This window comes from Lagenorhynchus albirostris, chromosome 4, assembly GCF_949774975.1.
Source record: "Lagenorhynchus albirostris chromosome 4, mLagAlb1.1, whole genome shotgun sequence".
In the NCBI taxonomy this organism is placed as follows: domain Eukaryota; kingdom Metazoa; phylum Chordata; class Mammalia; order Artiodactyla; family Delphinidae; genus Lagenorhynchus; species Lagenorhynchus albirostris.
The window spans coordinates 72105898-72125118 of NC_083098.1; the positions used below are offsets into that span (position 1 = coordinate 72105898).

The 19221-nt window shown below is 43.3% G+C and overlaps 1 protein-coding gene across 1 annotated transcript in view; it reads left to right on the top strand.

Moving 5' to 3' along the window:
• Positions 1 to 317: 317 nt before the first annotated feature.
• Positions 318 to 19221, top strand: part of IGFBP7 (insulin like growth factor binding protein 7) — a 75317-nt gene continuing 56413 nt past the window's right edge. The window contains exon 1 of the mRNA XM_060148108.1: positions 318 to 838. Within this exon, the coding sequence (XP_060004091.1) occupies positions 364 to 838 (475 nt within the window). The 5' untranslated portion in view covers positions 318 to 363. The remainder of the gene's footprint in view (positions 839 to 19221) is intronic.

Genomic DNA, 19221 nt, shown 5'->3' on the forward strand with positions numbered 1-19221 from the left:
CGGACTGCGAGAGTAGAGGGACCAGAGGGGAGGGAACTGTCTTCACTGCGGGCGAGCCCCAAAGGACGGCGTGCAGCCCTCGGGAGCAGGGGGCTGAGCAGCAGCCGGCGGGGTGCGCTCAGAGCCAAAACCAAAAGCGAAGAGGCGTGAGACGGAGCGTCCCCGGGCCCAGCGGATGCCCCGCCAGCAGGGGCGCGCTCGAGCCCCGCGGTCCCGGGAGGGGCGGTGCGGACGAGGCGGCCAAGCTCTAGCCGCCCGGGGGGTGTGGTTCCCGCGGCCCGGCCGGGCGGGGCGCCGGATTTAAAGCGCTGGCCGGCAGGACGCGCCTCACTCGCGCTCCCGCCGCCGCCAACGCTCCCCGCCATGGAGCGGCCGCCGCTGTCCGCCGTGCTCCTCGGTGCAGCCGGGCTGCTGCTCCTGCTTCTGCCCCTCTCCTCTTCCTCCTCTTCGGACGCCTGCGGCCCCTGCGAGCCGGCCGCCTGCCCGCCCCTGCCCCCGCGGGGCTGCCAGCTGGGCGAGACCCGCGACGCGTGCGGCTGCTGCCCGGTGTGCGCCCGCGGCGAGGGCGAGCCGTGCGGGGGCAGCGGCGCCGGCAGGGGGCACTGCGCGCCGGGGATGGAGTGCGTGAAGAGCCGCAAGAGGCGGAAGGGTAAAGCCGGGGCAGCAGCCGGCGGCCCGGAGGTGAGCGGCGTGTGCGTGTGCAAGAGCCGCTACCCGGTGTGCGGCAGCAACGGCATCACCTACCCCAGCGGCTGCCAGCTGCGCGCCGCCAGCCTGAAGGCCGAGAGCCGCGGGGAGAAGGCTATCACCCAGGTCAGCAAGGGCACCTGCGAGCAAGGTGGGCATGTGCGCTTTCCCCTCCGACTCCGACCCCGCCCCGCCGGGCGGGGAGAACCAGGCGCCCCCTTGCGGGGAAGAGCCGACAGGGCGTCCGCGGCCGGCGCACCTGGCTGGTTCCCGCGGCTTCTCCCGTGGGCATCCGGGCAGACTCGGGGAGGGGGGAGTTGGCAGCCGCGTGATGCCGGGAGGGATGGGCGACGCCTCCCCTTCTCTTTTTTTGGTGGTTTTGAGAGATTGATGCGTGCGCCAAGAAAGTGAGGACTTTCAGGGCGAGTGTATGTATAGAAAAGATTTCCAGATACTACAGATTCTCCCGTCCCCAAAGCTCACCCAGCTCATGCTAACAGCTGGCAAGTTGATTCGCAAAAGCTGCCCCCACTCTTCTAGGAACCCAAAAATGTCATTTTCTCTCCATTATTTCTTGGCTTGAGTGTATAGAGATGAAGTCAAGAGATAGGAGAAAGGCGTTTGACGATGAAATACAGTATAAGGACTTTCAGAGAGAAGTTGTTTGTTCCGTGTTTGATTGGTTAGATTGTAAGAATTTTAAAAATTGGATTTCATGGTTTCTTAATATTAAGGAAAATAATTCACTTACTGGAAGTTACAGATTCTCAAACAGTAATCTAACTAGCTAATTATTTGTGGGCAAAAAAATACAAACTCTTTGAAGGATGTTTTTATGATGTCGTTTGTGTTGTGAACCTTATGACCATTTTGTTTTTCTTTTTCCTTTCTTGTGTAATTTGTCCCCAGGATGCACTGTTCAGCAGGAATGCCTTTGAGGTTATGTTTGATCGTTTATTTTATTCCAAACAAGTCCAAGCTTGCCATAAATGAAAGGGGAACATAGAGTCTGGACTTGCAAAAAAGAAAAAAAAAAAAAGAAAAAGAAAAAGAGCTTTTAATTCTAATGTCTGCTTAGGCAGTAGTTTCAAGGGAAGGTTAGAAATGCAACCTTGGCAGTCTCTCTCCTGGTCCCAGCCAAGGTAGGAAAAAGGGAGAGAAGAGGCAGTTCTCCTGAAATGACAGAAGCAGTTGCTTCTTTAACACAGTTCAGACTTTCTCCAAGCTTTCCAAGTAATTCTTTTTTTTTTTAGTTTTTCCCAGAAGTCCACATGGCTAATAGGTCATCTGCCACTGATTTCAGAGTTCACTATTGAAAGCCTTAAATAGTGTAACCAGCTTACTGTTAACTATATTATCATCACCTTAAACTTAAATCACAATCCAAAATAATCACACACTTTCCCCACAGAAACAGCCCTTTGGGTCTAATTTATCAGTCACACCATGAAAAGAGAAATGAGCATAGCTTAAGAATTCATTCCAAATATTGACATTTTTCTTACACGTTCCAAGGGGAATTTTTCCCCAGTCTTTCCAAATCACTGGAACTTGCCTTATCAGAGCAGAAGGATAGCTTGGTGATTATTTAAGTATTATTGTCAATTATAGCCTGTAGCTAGTTTTATCCATCTTCTCTCGTGCTATTTACATCTCTAAACCCTCACACAGTGCAATTATAAAATATTGAGACTGATAGTCATATAGAACTAGTCATATAGCCTCATTATCATGAAAACCAGATCCTCAGCATCTCTAGAGTGCAAACCTCAGGAGGGTACAGACCTAGTTTTTCTTTATGTTTGGGGAAAATGTTAAGAGAAATAGCATCTAAAACTGGAAACCTTGTCATATATTAACCTTTCTTCCCAACCTAAATTTAGAGATAAGGGGTCTAGTGCCTCGGGCCATTTATAGAAGAATGCCAGGGAGAGCAGAAAAGAATGTGAGGTCCACCAGAGTACTTTTCCACAGCAGAGATAAATGGGGCTAAAGCCAGATCTCCTAATATATTTCTCCTGACTCCTGGAAGTGTTTTAACAATTATAGAAGCAAACCCATCAGAGTGCCATTAACTTCTGTGCCATTTAGTATTGGGGCTTTGCAAAGAATAGGAAATGCATTTTCTAGGTTCTTCCAGCCTAGAAAGGTTCTTCTTCTACCCGCGGAAGAAACTTTATGCTTCCTCAAGTATTGAGAGGGAGGGGGCATCATTCCTTCTGGTGATTGGTCTCATTTAACCCGCATTTATTGAGCATCTGTCAGGTGTCAGCACTGTGCTAAGATGCTTTACAGCTGAGGATGCACAAAACAGGATACTTTGATTAACAAAGTATCCATGCAAGTTACAAACCTACCTCCCAGAGTGCTTGCCCTGGAGCCACTCTGAATCTTTTCCCAGTCCCTTCTTTTCTGAGGTCAACACTTACCCACCTTCTGTGGAGAGACCTTGGTCTGCTTGTTTTCTGTGCCTCTGTGATAAGAGGCAAAGCCATCTTTCTAAAAATAAATCTATCTAAAAGGTAGTGACGTAATAATCTCAAATCTAAAACTGTTATCATTAATTTAGTGCCATTAGATCTTATTCAGGTCCCTGAAGTCATGCGAAACTGGAAGAGGAGATTTGAAAATTCAGTTTAATAAAAAGTTAATAGAGACACCAAGATGTGTAATAAAATCTCACAGTTAGAAGAGAACATGGTGCTCCTTTATTCCGGTTCTTGGTTACTCCTTTTGTTCGTGGTCCGTTATATCTGAGCTCCTTGGCAATCCCTTGTTTCCTTTGGGTCCCATCCCCTCTTCTTCCTTAGAATTAATTTTTATTTGTGGAATCAGAATTCACTCTTAAGGGTCTTGCTTGCTAGTACCTTTAGTAGCAAGTTAAAAAACTACCTAGCAATAACTCTTATTTTGGTCTCTTCTGTCCAACCCCCTTTGTGGTCCGGCCACCGTAATTGTTTGCTCTTTGCTGTTGTTTATAATCACACCCTCACTTATCTATCCACCCTTTGAACTCTTAGCCTTCAAGGATCAGCTGGTGTCACTTGCTTTGTGAAACCCCTTGTCTTTCCCCTCCCCACCCCCCATAATGATGTCTTTGTCCTTTTGCAGCTCTGTGTAGGCTTCCAGACTTTTTTTTTTTTTTTTTTTTTTTTTTTTTTTTGCGGTACGCGGGCCTCTCACTGTTGTGGCCTCTCCCATTGCAGAGCACAGGCTCCGGACGCGCAGGCTCAGCGGCCATGGCTCACGGGCCCAGCCGTTCCGTGGCATGTGGGATCTTCCCAGACCGGGGCACGAACCTGTGTCCCCTGCATCGGCAGGCGGACTCTCAACCACTGCGCCACCAGGGAAGACCCCAGACTTTTTTTTAATGTTCTGATTCTGTTTATACATTTTGTGGGGGGGGGAGGGGGGAGGGTGTTACTTTTTTAAATTTTTTATTGGCGTAACGTTAATTTATAACATTAGATAAGTTTCACGTATACAATATTATGTTTCTACTTCTGTATACCCAACAGGGTGCTCACCACCAAAAATTTCGTTTCCATCTGTCACCATACAGTTGACCCCCTTTACCCATTTTGCCATCTCCCCCACCCTACCCCCTCTGGTAACCACTGCTATGTTCTCTATATCTACATGTTTATTTTTGTTTGCTTTGTTTATTTATTTTAGGGTTTTATTTTTTTTAGGGTTTTATTTTTTTTAGATTCCACATATGAGTGAAATCATACAATATTTATCCTTCTCCGTCTGACTTACTTTACTTAGCACAATACCCTCAAGGTCCATCCATGTTGTTGCCAATGACAAGATTTCACCTTTTTTATGGCTGAGTGGTATTCCATTGTGTATATGTACCACATCTTTATCCATTCATGCATGGATGGGCACTTAACATTGTTTCCATATCTTGGCTGTTGTAAATAATGCTGTGATGAACATAAGGTGTGTACTTCTTTTCAAATTAGTGTTTTCTTATTCTTTAGGTAAATAGCCAGAAGTGGGATAGTAGAATTGTATGGTAGTTCTATTCTTAATTTTTTGAGGAATATCCATACTGTTTTCCATAGTGGTCGCACCAATATACATTCCCACCAGCAGTGTACAAAGGTTCCCTTTTCTCCACATCCTCTTCTGATAATAGCCATTCTGACACAGGTTTGAGGTGATAGCTCATTGTGGTTTTGATTTGCATTTCCCTAATAATTAGTGATGTTGAACATCTTTTCATGTGCCTATTGGCCATCTGTATGTCTTCTTTGGAAAAATACCTATTCAGCTCCTCTGCCCTCTAGCAATTTTTTAAACAATATTCATTGCACATGTACTATGTATATGTGAACAAGAGACATTCTAGCAGAATAGTTAAGATGCAGAACTCTAGAACCAGACTCCCTGAGTGTAAATCTTAACCCTGCCACTTACTGAGCTTTGAGCATGTTCCTTGACCTCTCTGGGCCTTGGTTACTAACCTATAATATAACGATTATAATCATACCTATCTCATAGAATTGTTGTGAGGATTCAATAAGATAATCCGTAGAAAGCACTCAATGAATGTTTACTGTTGTCATTATTCAACTCGAAAGTAAGCTCCAGGAGGGAAGGGAATTCTTCCTCCCTGTTCTGTCCTCAAGGGCCGAGATCAGTGCCTGGCACTAGTAGATGCTTTGAATATATGTTGAATGAATGAATGAATATATGAATTTGCCAGGCACTCTTCTGTTCTCGGGGTAAGCAGACTTGAATAAGATAGATAAGATCCCTCTCTTGTGGCGTTTACCATAAGCTTTAGACAGAAACAAGTAAACAGATATTTTCATGTAGTAGTATATGCTGTAAAGAATGTACACCAGGGCAAAGGATAGAGACTTACGGATGGTTGAGCAGTATTAAGTGAGGTGGGCCAAGCCATGCCGAGGACCCTCGTGAGGATTTCAGCAAAGGGAACAGAGCTCCTGAGGAGAGAAAGAACTCTTCTAGTTAGTACAGCATCTTCCACTGACTCCAAAGAGCTCTTTGAATGTCTGTCTTGCCCACTAGACTGGGAGCATCCTAGAAGAGGGACTCCATCTTGATTATTCTTCATAAACACAGTGGCTGGCTAATGGTTGGACAGTTCCTAAATATTTGTTGATTAAACACAGGACTCCTCTCAAAATGCCTTCTCATTGGAAATGCAGGCAATGGGCTCTGCTGCATGTCTGCCCTCTTTTCTCCTTGCATCTTCTGCCTGTCTGATGTGTAGACCAGGGAATACATCTGACATTGACTCACCTCGCTTTTAGATCAGAATCAGAAAAAGTCACATCTCAAAGAGTCTACCCCAGCCCAATAGAAATGCTTTAAAATATTCTTCTGGCTTCAGTTGCCCTTTTTCAGACAGAAAGTTCCAGAAAGTTGAGTGAGTTGTTGGTTCGTTCTTATCCCTTTACCCAGTTTTAATCACTGCATCTTAGGAAAGAATTGAAAACCTGAAGAAACTTTAGAAAATAAAATAGGCAGCCTTGAAGAAGGTCTTAAAGGACTTAAGATTCTTTTTTTTAAATTATTTTTTTATTGAAGTACAGTTGATCTACAATGTGTTAATTTCTGCTGTATGGCAAAGTGACTCAGTTATACATATATATACATTCTTTTTTGTATTCTTTTCCATTATGGTTTATGTCATAATGTTGAATATAGTTCCCTGTGCTATGCAGTAGGACCTTGTTGTTTATCCATTCTATACGTAATAGTTTGCATCAACTAACCCCAAACTCCCGGTCCATCCCTCCCCTCCCCCCACCTTGGCAACCACAAGTCTGTTCTCTATGTCTGTGAGTCTGTTTTGTAGATAGGTTCATTTGTGTCATATTTTAGATACCACATATAAGTGGATATCATAGGGTATTTGTCTTTCTGTTTCTGACTTCACTTAGTATGATAATCTCTAGTTGCATCCATGTTGCTGCAAATGGCATTATTTTGTTCTTTTTTATGGCCAAGTAGTATTCCATTGTATATATGTACCACATCTTCTTCATCCATTCATTTGTTGATGGACATTTAGGTTGTTTCCATGTCTTGGCTATCGTGAATGGTGCTGCTATGAACATAGTGGTGCTTGTATCTTTTTGGATTAGAGTTTTGTCTGGATGAATGGCCAGGAGTGGGATTGCTGGGTCATACGGTAATTCTATTTTTAGTTTTCTGAGGAACCTCTGTACTGTTCTCCATAGTGGCTGTATCAATTTACATTCCCACCAACAGTGCAAGAGGGTTTCCTTTTCTCCACACCCTCTCCAGTATTTTTATTTATAGACTTTTTAACGATGGCCATTCTGACTGGTGTGAGGTGATACCTCATTGTAGTTTTGATTTGCATTTCTCTAATAATTAGTGATGTTGAGCATCTTTTCATGTGCCTCTTGGCCATCTGTATGGCTTCTTTGGAGAAATGTCTATTTAGGTCTTCTGCCCATTTTTCGACTGAGTTGTTTGGGTTTTTGTGTTTGAGTTGTGTAAGGTGTTTGTATATTTTGGAAATTAAGCCCTTGTTGGTTGCATCATTTGCAAATATTTTCTCCTATTCCATAGGTTGCCTTAAGATTCTTTTAAAAGTCTAGAGAATGGACTTGAGGATACGGGGAGGGGGAAGGGTAAGCTGGGACAAAGTGAGACAGTGGCATGGACATATACACACTACCAAACGTAAAATAGATAGCTAGTGGGAAGCAGCCGCATAGCACAGGGAGATCAGCTTGGGTGCTTTGTGACCACCTAGAGCGGTGGGATGGGGAGGGTAGGAGGGAGGGAGATGCAAGAAGGAAGAGATACGGGGATATATGTATATGTATAGCTGATTCACTTTGTTATACAGCAGAAACTAACACACCATTGTGAAGCAATTATACTCCAATAAAGATGTTAAAAAAATAAAATACAAGAGTTTCAAACACACACACACACACACACACACGCACACAAGATTCTTTTAAAGGAATGTAATCGAAAGAACAAGTTAATGTTTCTTTGTGGTTTGGGAATTAAATGGAAGGTGCCTGACCTACTGTTCTACAGCTCTTCGGGAGAGGAATTAACAGGCTGGAATTAAATAGCCACAAGGCACATTTAAATTGCACACCAGGAAGAACTTGCAATAAAAGCTGTTGGATACTGTAAGTGCTATGTGGGAGTCAGGAGAATTCTGTTTCCAAGATTCCCTTTTAGGTTATCTCTCAGCTTGGTAAGGGAGGAGGGGAAGTGTCTGGGAGAGGATGTAATAACTTTTAAGATCTTTTGCACTCTAGACCTACGCTACGGAGTGATTGAGCTGAGAAGGCATTTATTTGATGCCCTTAGATACGATTTCCATCTTTCTCTAGAGCCTGCCCTCAGGGTTTATTACAGACTTGCCTTCTAGAAGAAACTGCCTTATAAGGCTCTCTTTTGGGTAGTTTAGTGACAGAACTCCCTTGGATAGGGTCCAAGGCCAGCCAGCCTTCCCTCATTCTAAATTCCTCCCCACAGTGGATAAGATTATGGTGCTTCCTTTACCTCAAGCTACCCCACAAATGATCTCACCTCATCTGTGTTTTTAATTGTAAGATAAAGAACATCTTGTTTTTAGCAACTGTTTGGAAAAAAAACAAAAAAAAGGTGAATTATTGTCAAAAGAATTTTTAAGCCAGGGAACATATGACTAACGTTTTTTGTAGTTTAGATCCGGGAGTGGCACCGTTAAAAAGCTTTGAGATGGAAGCAGACTTAGGAATATGTAAATGAATGAGTCTAGTTACTTTAGGAAATTTTAAAGATTTCCCAGTGAGTCCTTTACTCTTTATGAGGGGGGTAGGAGAGTGGGAGGGACTATAGAAATCTCTAAGGAAAGCTTTGCCAAGCCTGACTTGTGTGGATTTTTCAGGTTGATCATAGACCATCACCCCACCAGTATCCCACTACCCCCATGAAGTCTCCAAGAGAAAGTGAGGAGGTCAGGAGAAAAAAAAAAAAAAACAGGTTGATAATGGAGGGAGGGGTGTTTTACTCTTGACTGAAAATTAATGTGTAAAATGGTTGAATTCTGTTTTATCCCAAGCTGGTTTAATGGCAAGTGATCCGGTGCCTTTGAAAATGCTTATCTGTTGAATTGACTTAACCATCCTAGGAGGAAAGCAGGGTGAGGTTAATTAGAAAGAGCTGGAGCTAGCAAGAGCCCCACCCGCTCAGGGCCTCCACCAAGCAGTGGGTTCCCAGAGAGAGGAGGCATCCATGAAATTGCCTAGGCCCCAAAGCAGGTCCAGGTGGCAAAGTTTGGTGTCTGAAAAGAAAGGTTCAGACCAGGTTAGACAGACCTAGTAACCCACTGTTGACAAAGCCCCGTTCACATGGTCTGAAGTTACTTACAGAGTGTTGGCAAGGCCAAGGACAAGCCAACGTGCTCAAAGTAGAGTTTACCACTATGAGAAAGGAACCCCCTCCAAACCTCAGGATAACATATATTATAAATGAAGGCACAGTATAGTCTACCTACTTCACAGGATCATTGCGAAGGTCAGATTATAGAATGGATATGAAGTCACTGTAAAACTGTGCTGCACCAAATAAATGTAAAGAACCGTTATTGACTGGACTGTAAACTCCTTTGGGACCAGAACCCTACATAGTGCCTTGTAGGGTGTGTTAATGATAACTGATGTTTGTGCAGCACTTAGGGTTTCTGTGGATGTTTCCTCCAAAACCTCACAACAGCCTTGGGAAGATAAGGGGAATGATTATCCCAGTTTCCAAATAAGGAACTGAAGGTCAGCCATCACACAGCCAGTAACTAGCAGTTCTGGTACATAAATCTAGGAATTCTGCTACAGCCTTGCTGTTCACAGTGTGGCATGTAGACCCAGTGGCATCGGCTCTGTGTACATACTGTCTTTCTCTTCTGTAAACCTAAAATTATTTCAAAATTAACAGCTTAAAACAAAAGTGATTCACAAAGTCAAACTCTTGGGTATGAAAAAGCATTAGGAAGAGCTTAATGAATTTATCTTGCTTGTTTGCCTTTTGATGAATCGACAAGGGGGATATGTGATACATTCCCGTCTAAACTGCTCTAAAAGAGCTCTTTCAATAGCATAAAAGAGAAATTCTATATGATAACAGAGTTGATATCATAGTTTAATTGGCTTTTTGTGGTAATGTGGTACACCTTGTAATAAATGTCATAATATATTCAGCAAAAGATGGTATGTCTTCAATGAATGAGTGTCTCTGGGGCACCTTTGTACAGATCCCTGAGCCCAGTCTAGAGTCAGCCATTCCAGGGCCAGATTGGAAGTCGGAGAGCCAGTGTCTTTAATTGCAACCAAGAGGCTCTTAAAGATCCAGTATGCTGGGGGCAGCTGGCCTGGATATTTTCCCAAGCAGGACCTCTTGGGGTATAACGTTTGTGTGTGGTGTTTGATCACTGGCCAGGCCTTTCTGGTAACTCCAAGCAGGATATAGGGGAAAATCACTAAGATAACTGTCAACACGCTCAGGTGTGTGCTTTCACCTGAGGTTTTAGCCCTGAGTGCTGACTGAGGCCTGCCCCCAGCATGGAGCCATCAATATTCCTAGTTGGGATAATAACATTTACTCCACATCTCAGCTGTAGTTCATTGTAGGTCAGTACTCTCTTCAGGGAATTTGCATTTTTAGGGACTGAAGCATATCTTTTGTCAGTCAAGTGACAACTTGCAGAAGAAGGAAAAATCCATGTAGGAGTTTGAGAACTCAAGATAATCCATTGTGACTTTCTGAGAAAGAGGAAAAGAAAACAAGCACACTTTAATATTCTAACAGGCAGAAATGCAGCTGACTCCAGTCACCCTGTTCTTTCATGTTGTTTTTCTTGAAGAAGGGACGTCTCCAGCTTTTTTGGAATCTTGTCTTTTTCTCTGAGTGAGAAAAGCTCAAAGACATTTCATTTACATTAGGGCAGATTAGCAGGCCGGCAGTCAACTGGTTGAATTGGGAAAGCTTCAGACCTGACATCTGTTCAGCTCTCTTCTGGCCCGACCTCAAGCAAGGGAGAAAAAGTTATCAAGAAATATATCTCCTGGAACTTTCAGAAGGTTTTGAAAGAGACCACACAGAAATGAGGCTTTAGGAATTTTCAGGATAGCCCAAGCCTGCAGGATGCAAAGCCTGCTCCCTTCTCCCTGGGAGCTTTCAGAACTTTCTGCTCAGGGAACGGAAATCCAAAAGTGAATTTCAATAGAAGCTGCAGCAATTACACCGCAGCCCTGGCTTCCGGGGGGACACCGCTCAGGAAGCCGTAGAGCGCGTGATCCAGAATGAAGTGCCCAGGCGGCGGCGCAGCTCTGAGTTAGAGGAGGTGAGGCCAGGGATCCGTGCAGCGAGGCCGCTTATTAGAGATGCTCAGCCCAGCTGGAGAGGGCAGGCTGGGGCAGAGACGAAGATGCTGCCTGAGTTTTGACAGGTCAGGACTGTGGAGCCAGAGGCCGCTCTCTGCTCAGCTGTGTCTCAGATCAGAGCTGCAGAGCAGAAGACAGAAGCTGATCCAGCTTGGCTCTCTCTATACCACCGAGCCTTTGATGCACTAGAAGATAACTGTCAGGTCCAGGGCAGGCCTGTTCAGGACCCAGTTGTGATGTGGGCAGGTTGTCAGCCCCGCCTCATCTGAAGCCTCTTTCTTTTCACCCGCTCTGCCTGGCCTGTCATTACACGCTGCCCCTTTTTCCTGTCTGACTGAGTGCAAAGAAATGTGGTGTTCTTTCTCCACCTCCCACCCCTTTCTTAGCTACAGAGCCTGGCCGGCAACTTTATAAATGGTGAGCTCTGCTCAATCTGCTTCCTCAACTCCATCCCCAGACTCATGAGCCATCTCCTGGCTTCCCCCACAAGACAATGAAGACGCGGACACTTGGTGTGCCACCCCTATAACGCAGCCAGCTCGGTCCACGTCAGCCAGGAGTTGGCTGTCCCTTCTCTTCTTGATACTCCTTTGGGATGCAGTTTTTCAGATGTCTTAGGAGCCTAATCCATTCCGTGTAATCAGCCCCAAACCCTGTGACCCCTCTCAGGTCCAGTCCAGAGGGTTGGGGAGATGGCCACATCCCATGGTGACCATGGGCTTAACAGGTCCTCAAGGCTGACCCCAGGCCTGACTCTTGTCTTCAACTCTTGTGACTATGCTGGTCACCAGAAACCAAAATGTGCCTGGTATGCGTGGGGAAATACAGCAGAGGGGTGAGTGTGTAAACTTTGGACTCGGACCACCTGAGTCAAATTCCTCTCCGCCACTTGACTGTTTGTGTGACTCTAACCTCCTTGATTCATAGTTTTCTTACTTGCAAATCAAGTATAATAATACCGTCTGCCACTTAGGGTTGTTGGGAGCTTAAGTGAGATACGTGAAAAGCACTGGTACCTGGCATATAGTAAAGTCTCATTAAATGCTGTTTTCATTTCAGTTTTTATGGTTATTAGCATCATAAACCCTGGTATGAGTTAGTTTATAAGTGCCTTGACTGTGACGTCTTGATGTCTTAACTTTGACCAATCCAAACTATCTCCAGGTTAGATCTGAAACCTGTGTTTAGATCTATGCAAATAAAATAGCAGTGTAATGTTCTTATAAACAAATCCCTGGAAACTTCCACCTAGCTCTTGTTCTTGCGCTTCAAGGATTCCGGGACAGGGAGTCCTACTCCATCGGGGAGAGATCCCAGAGTCCAAATGCACAGTCACATGGGAACCCCGCGGGATACCTGCCGGAGGATTCACTTTGCTTTTACAGCATGGAATATTTCCATCTTCGAGCGCAGGTCACACACAGTATTTTCTAATAACACCTTTTAGGTATAGAGGACATTTTGGATTTTCAGGACACTCAAATTCAGTAATTACTGGTCTATTTCTTCCCTACATGTATAGGAAATGTTGTGGGGTTTTGCTGGTTGGTTCATTTAAAAAAAAAAAAATGGAGTTATTGTCTCCAAAGAGGAATGTGAACCAAAAACACAGAGATTGGCAGAGGAAGAGTATGATTAGTATCCATTAAGTACATATTGGGTATTACCCTTGACTTTTAGAGACTTATTGATGGAAATAATAAAGTCTTTTGTTTGCAATTCACGTGTCCCTTCTTTGGCTTTCATATGTAGCCTTAGCTTAGCGGGAACTCATTTTAAAAACTCAAATGTTTAACTATAAACGGGCATATTTAGACTCAGGAAGGTACCCACTTAGGTTGGTTCTTTGCATCCATCTGAAAAGTGATAGCATCCACTTCCCAGTATAAGGGGGGAAAGCAGAAGAAATGAGGTTGTGGAGAAGAGATTTAAGAAGCTGGATAACTTTGCAGATTCCCCAGCGTCGGTAATTTTGAGTGAAGTTGACAGAACATTGGGACTACTGCCTCTCCATGCACTATATACCCTATCACCTTCTAAAGCAGTAGTTCTTGACCTTGGCTGGACACCAGATCACCTAGGGAGTTTTATAAAATTGCTGATGCCTGAGTGCCGCTCCAGGATGCTGGTTTAATTAGTTTGCTTGTGATCTGGGCAGCAGGACTTTTAAAAGCTCCCCAGATGATTTAATGTCCAGGCGAGGTTCGGAACCATTGTTCTTAAAAGACTTCATGTGACCTAGGGGGTGCATCGTTTCCTCGGGATAATTATAGTAATGATGGGCCAATTTTTGCTCCGTTCATCCAGCTTCTCGTGTTTTACAGCAGGATGACTTTTCAGGCTATCTAGTACACCACAGGAAGCGGAAGCCCTAGAAAACACGATCACTCGATACAACACAAGCAGCGTGGTGGCTTAACTGCTTCCTTGACTGTTTCAGTGCTGTAATCTGAATCGGACGCAATGAAAGTATTTCTACATCCATCGGTCTTGTTGGTATTAATAAAAGTTTGAGTACCGCAGTACTTTAAGTATTCACCTAAACGCGCACAATCCAACCTTTCAGTCGCGTCACTAGAACATAAGTCCCGTGAGCCCAGTGCTTTTTATCCTTTTTGTTCACTGTTGAATTCTCAGTGGCACTAAATAGACCGCAAGGTTACAGTGTGAGACCAGGAACGAGAAGGGGGGTGTCGCCTTGTTCGACCTCAGCTGGGCCTCACGTTTTTTGCCACTCTGTGCATGTCCAAGGATGATTTGATTTGGGGGTTACCAATCAATTTTAGCAAGTAGGTGGATTCGCAAATACGGAACCCACAAATAATGATGATCAACACTGTTAGAAAGGGTCAGATCAGTGACAAGCAATAGGGAACTACCAGGGTTTCTGAAAGCAGAGCACACGTATGGGTTATGCCTCCTTTGCATAGTTCTGGTGCTTGGAGGTGCGCGCTAAGCAGGTGCTTAGAAGATTATTCTTGGACCCGTGACCCAGTTTAACAAACACATGTGCTATCCCTGTGTTGACTGTCCCCGTGATCAGTCTTTATTTTTGCCCTGCACCCACCTGCAAGCAGGACTCCCATCCCAAAGGCATTCATGAGAAGTGTAGATTTTACTAAGTCTTTGTAGGGTGGCAGGAAGGTCCTCCCGTTTCTCTCTCCAGCCTTACCACCAGCTGGTCTCCTGGGTGCCCTTCCTTCCCTCACGCAGAGCCAGGCTCATGGTGCCATCCCTCACCTTGCCCGCAGCCGGGCCTCTCATCCCTCTCCAGGTTTACGCTTAGCAGTCAGGCTCTCTCCTGGCTCCTATGAGTTCACGCATCACGTAACTCGGGAAACAACGGTTACCTGGTCCTCGCTGTCATTAGAAGTGGAAAATGATAATGACTTCCCTGTCAGTCAAGTGCCTGCTTTCTGTAAATGCTGTGCAAGGTGCCATAATAAGGAAATTTGCAGTGGTGAGGACGATAATGCCCCTTCTCTAAGAAGCCTACAAACCTGTGGTCCATCTGGTGGTTGGTAATGTGTGGGAAGGCAGAAGTAGCATTTACACTAAAATAAAAGAGCCCTTTTAAGTCAGGTTAATAAGAATGCATAGGAGCAAAGAATACACACACATGTGTACTCAACTCTTTATCGTTGGAAGCATTTATTTTCTGTGCAGTTTATACTGGAAGGGAAAAGATGAACAAAAGTACATTCATGTTTGTGGCCTATGAATACATCATAATTTAATTATAGACTTAAGAGCTTATAAAGAATGTAACTATGGCTAGGTGTGTAGTAGATAAATGAATTAGCTATTACTTTGCCCAAAGTGCCATTCCGGAGAGGAGACGAGTGAATTTTATTTTTGTTTGCTCAGAATTGAACTAAGTATAGAATATTGATCCAAAAGAATCTTTAAGATTGTGTTTAAATACTTTGGTAACACTAAGAAAAAAACTCAGTAAATTCACTTTGCTCTACCTAATTCCCTGGCAATGTGTAAAAGCAAAATTTTAAACAGAGGCAGTGACCTACTGAGACCAGGAGGAGATATTTTGCAGCTGCTAAACAGCCATCAGATGTTTAGCTTGTCGGACAAACCACAGTGGGTTTTAAATTCTGGACTTACATATCCTTGTTCATTTAATTTCAGCTGTGTGTTCTGGGAATGTTAATTCCCAGAATTAATTTCATTTTCAATAAAGATCTTTGTTATTGAAGAAAAATGTTAAAGAAATCTGTAGAATACATTGAAATCAATCATTAATATTTTTATTCTACCCAGTTCATATTTTATTATATTTTATTCTAGTGTTTTTCTAGGCATGTATTATACAGCCATTTTTGATAGTGCTATCCATATATTTTTTACATCTTGTTTTTCATTTGTAACTATTTTCCATGTGTTTAAAATATTTTATAAATATTTACAATGTTGCATAGGCATTTGAATGAGCCATAGTTTACCCCAGTTTTCCTCTGTCAAAAACAAGCTTTAAATTCACATCTTTGGACATATAGATCTTCTTTCTTCTGCATTATTTCTTTAGAATAGATTGCAAATTAGAATTACTGATTCAAAGGTGTGAACATTTAAACATTTTTTGATACATGTTGACATTGGTAGATTCCAGGTTAAAAATTAGCCTCTCCAAAATAATTTAAACAAAAGGCCAAAAGCAAAGCATTTCAATATGCCATTGGAATTACTTTTTAATTATCTTCAGACTTGGGTTATTCTCGTGACTGCCCCACTCTGATGGCATAGAGACCATTGAGAGTTGTTCCTTCAGCCCAGTTCCCATTTATGAAATTTGTAACAACTGGCCAAAAAACCGAGGGCCCTGCCATTCATCTAGTTTGCGTCCAAGACTGCCAGGCATCGGGAATAGTTCAGATCAGCTAGAACTCTGCTTACATCATTGAATTGGGGTTTATACAAAGCACGTGCATCCCTGCTAGAGTAGCTTGAAAATGTCTGTTGCAGTGGCAGCCACCTATATGAGATATAAACAGTAAAAACTTTGTGAAATTTGGAAGGTTTGTCTTTGGTATTTTTTTCACAGAAGAAAATAAATAGCCTTCACAGCTTTATTTGACTACAGCCAAATATACGTACAATTGATTCTCAGCATCTCTTTAAATATGAGTTGTGTGCATAATACCAAGACCATGGTTTGACCCCTGTTTCATCTCAGTTTGTGAGATGCACTGTTACTCTCCACTTTTCAGTGAGAGCCTGTGGCCTGCTCCACTTCATAAAACTGGAAAAGAATCTACTTACAACATTTTACTGCACGTGTCCTTGGGGCTTTCCTTGGGTCCTTAAAGAGACTGGCAAAGCCTTGTTTCTTTTTTCCTTAAGTCCTTTAATCTCCAGCACATTCAGCAACAAAAGTCTTTTGTAAGGCAGTTATTCCAGCTAAGACAGTAACTAAACAGTGCTGAGAATATATTTATAAAATGGAGACTCTGTATGTGATTGTTCGGGTGGAATTTTTCCCATATTTGACTGCGAGAGAGGAATACTAACAAGACCTTAAATCAACATAGCACAGTACAGTTTATAAGCATTTTCACCTACATGCACACATATATCACCTTTTTAATCCCCACCAGAACCCTGTGGTGTGTTATCCCTACGTTATAAATTAGGCAACCATGATTCAGTTTGAATGCCCAAACAGAGCCCTAATTAAGGGGGAATCCAGTGAAGCTGGAGCAAGGATTTTGGGTGAGCTCTTGTGTAGATGGGCGCACACACACATACCCGTGTGCCCACATTTAAAGCCACAGGAAGCTAAAATTGAGTTGCAGAGCCAGTTAAACATAAATGCTTCATTCCAGTTCTTGATCTGTGCATTTCAGTTGCCATTCCTAAACTTGTGTCTCCATTAAATTGCCTGTATTGTGTTTTGTTTTGTTTTGTTTTGGGGGGGGGCTGCGTTGGGTCTTGGTTGCTGCGCGCAGTCTCTCTAGTTGTGGCGAGCGGAGGCTACTCTTTGTTGCAGTGTGGTGGCTTCTCTTGCGGAGCACCGGCTCTAGGCATGCGGGCTTCAGTAGTTGTGGCACGTGGGCTTCAGCAGTTGTGGCTCACGGGCTCTGGAGCGCAAGCTGAGTAGTTGTGGCACATGGGCTTAGTTGCACCGTGGCATGTGGGATCTTCCTGGACCAGGGCTCGAACCTGTGTCCCCTGCATTGGCAGGCGGATTCTTAACCACTGCGCCACCAGGGAAGTCCCGCCTGTATTGTTAAGTTACTCTGATTATTACTAAAGTATGGAAATGCATATACTTGTGCTTGTTTTGTTAAACCATGTATGTGTTTTTGAAGAAAGATGGAAAATCCTTCTTCAAAGAAAGAGAATCCGAAGCTGTTGTTTCAGCAAATAACCTAACTTCAAGGTTTTGGCAGTGGCAGTTGTCTAATATACAATGAAATAATAATTCCCCAAGTGCTTGTGATTAACTTGGTTAATTAAGGTAGTCCAACTCCCAAAGCAAGCACACTGCCAGGATCTGTAAGCTTTGCTCGGTGAAATAACCAGTGTGCCATTCAGTGTTCTGAGGGAAGTGCAAAATAAGTTAGAAAAGGTAATGAGATAAATCGCTGCTTTCACATGTTTTCTAACAAATAAAACCTATATCATTGAAGAGCCTAAGGAGAACTTTGTGAAGAACAAATTAAATTTTTAATCAATTTGAATAAAATTGAGTCTCAGGGAGATTTCGGGATTTTTTTTCCTTGTGTCACATGAATTCATGTGCGTGTGCTTCATCTTTGTGGAATGAGAATGTGACCCACTGAGAGGTCCTTAAAACTAACAGTGTATCATAAGAACTAGAAGGCCTTGACCTCAGATACTGCCAAAGAAAGCAGGAAATATTAGGTTTCTCATGAAAGTGTGACATTTATCTCAGACTGAAGAAATTCTTAGTCAGAGGTGAAGGAACATTTCTCAGCAATTTTCTGCATCAGTCGTGTAATTTAGTGTGCATTATATTTTAGTTTGCAAATACTTTTTAGGTTATGTGAGCTTGTACCTGATGTGAAAGTGCCATTCTTATACCAGTTCCTTCGACATATAAGGGGATGTTTAGATTTGGGGAAGGGGAAAAGAAGAATGATCACCCAAAAGCACAACAGCTGGTCTATCAGTAAGGAACATGTTCAGCTGCAAGTAATAGAAAACCTGGCTACAGTGGCTCCCTTAGAAGGGGGTTGGTTGCTTGCAGAACAGAGTCCAGGTGTAGACAGCTATTGGTGTGGGTTTAACAGTTCAACAGTAACAGCTTGGAGGACCCAGGTTTGTTCTTTGTGCTCTGCTGTCCTTTGTGTGTTGGCTTTTGACTTCATGCCTAATGGTCACAAGGAGGCTGCAGTACTTCAGATCATTGAGTCCTAATTTCAAGGCAATTAGAAGGAACAAGGAAAAGGGCAGTGCCTGTCGCATGTCCCATTTTATCAGGTGAGCAAAAGTTTCCCGTACACTCTCAGCAAACGTCTATCTCATTGGCCAAAAATGGGTCACTTGGCTACCTCTAGCTGCAAGAAAGACTGAGAAGGAGGGTGGAGATTAGGGCAGAGTCTGCCTACCTACAATGTCTCCTATAGCTGGGCAGCAGTTATTAGTTTTACACTTCAGAAACAGTTGCTGGAGGCAAATTTAAAGGATGACTGGAAGCTCAGTGTTTGAGAGTCCACAGACCCCCTCAGATTTCACTGAACAGTAATCAGTTACTTTTGAGAAGCAGGTGATGACATAGATCATGGCTGGGAAAAAAAAAAAGAGCTTTCTAGAAAAATATGTCATTCCCAAAATTCAGTGGGAAGAGGGAAGAAGTCCTATGTAAAAGGTGCCAAAGATCTTCATAGAGATCATTTTGAAAGAAACGATATTTCACTCCTTAACAGTTTCCTTAACAGAAATGATGGCTAACAGATTTGAGGGTTCATGCCTTATTTGCTTTAAATACGTGGAAAGGGATCATTTGAAATTAACTCAAACAAGGAAAGTGGGGTTTTTAATTGTTTGTGGGTAAGAGCTGTAAAAATGCTTAGAAAACAAGCATACTTTGATTTTTCGTAAATTGTATAAAGATGAACTTCAGTTCATCCTCCGGTCTGAGTATGGTGAATTTCTAATT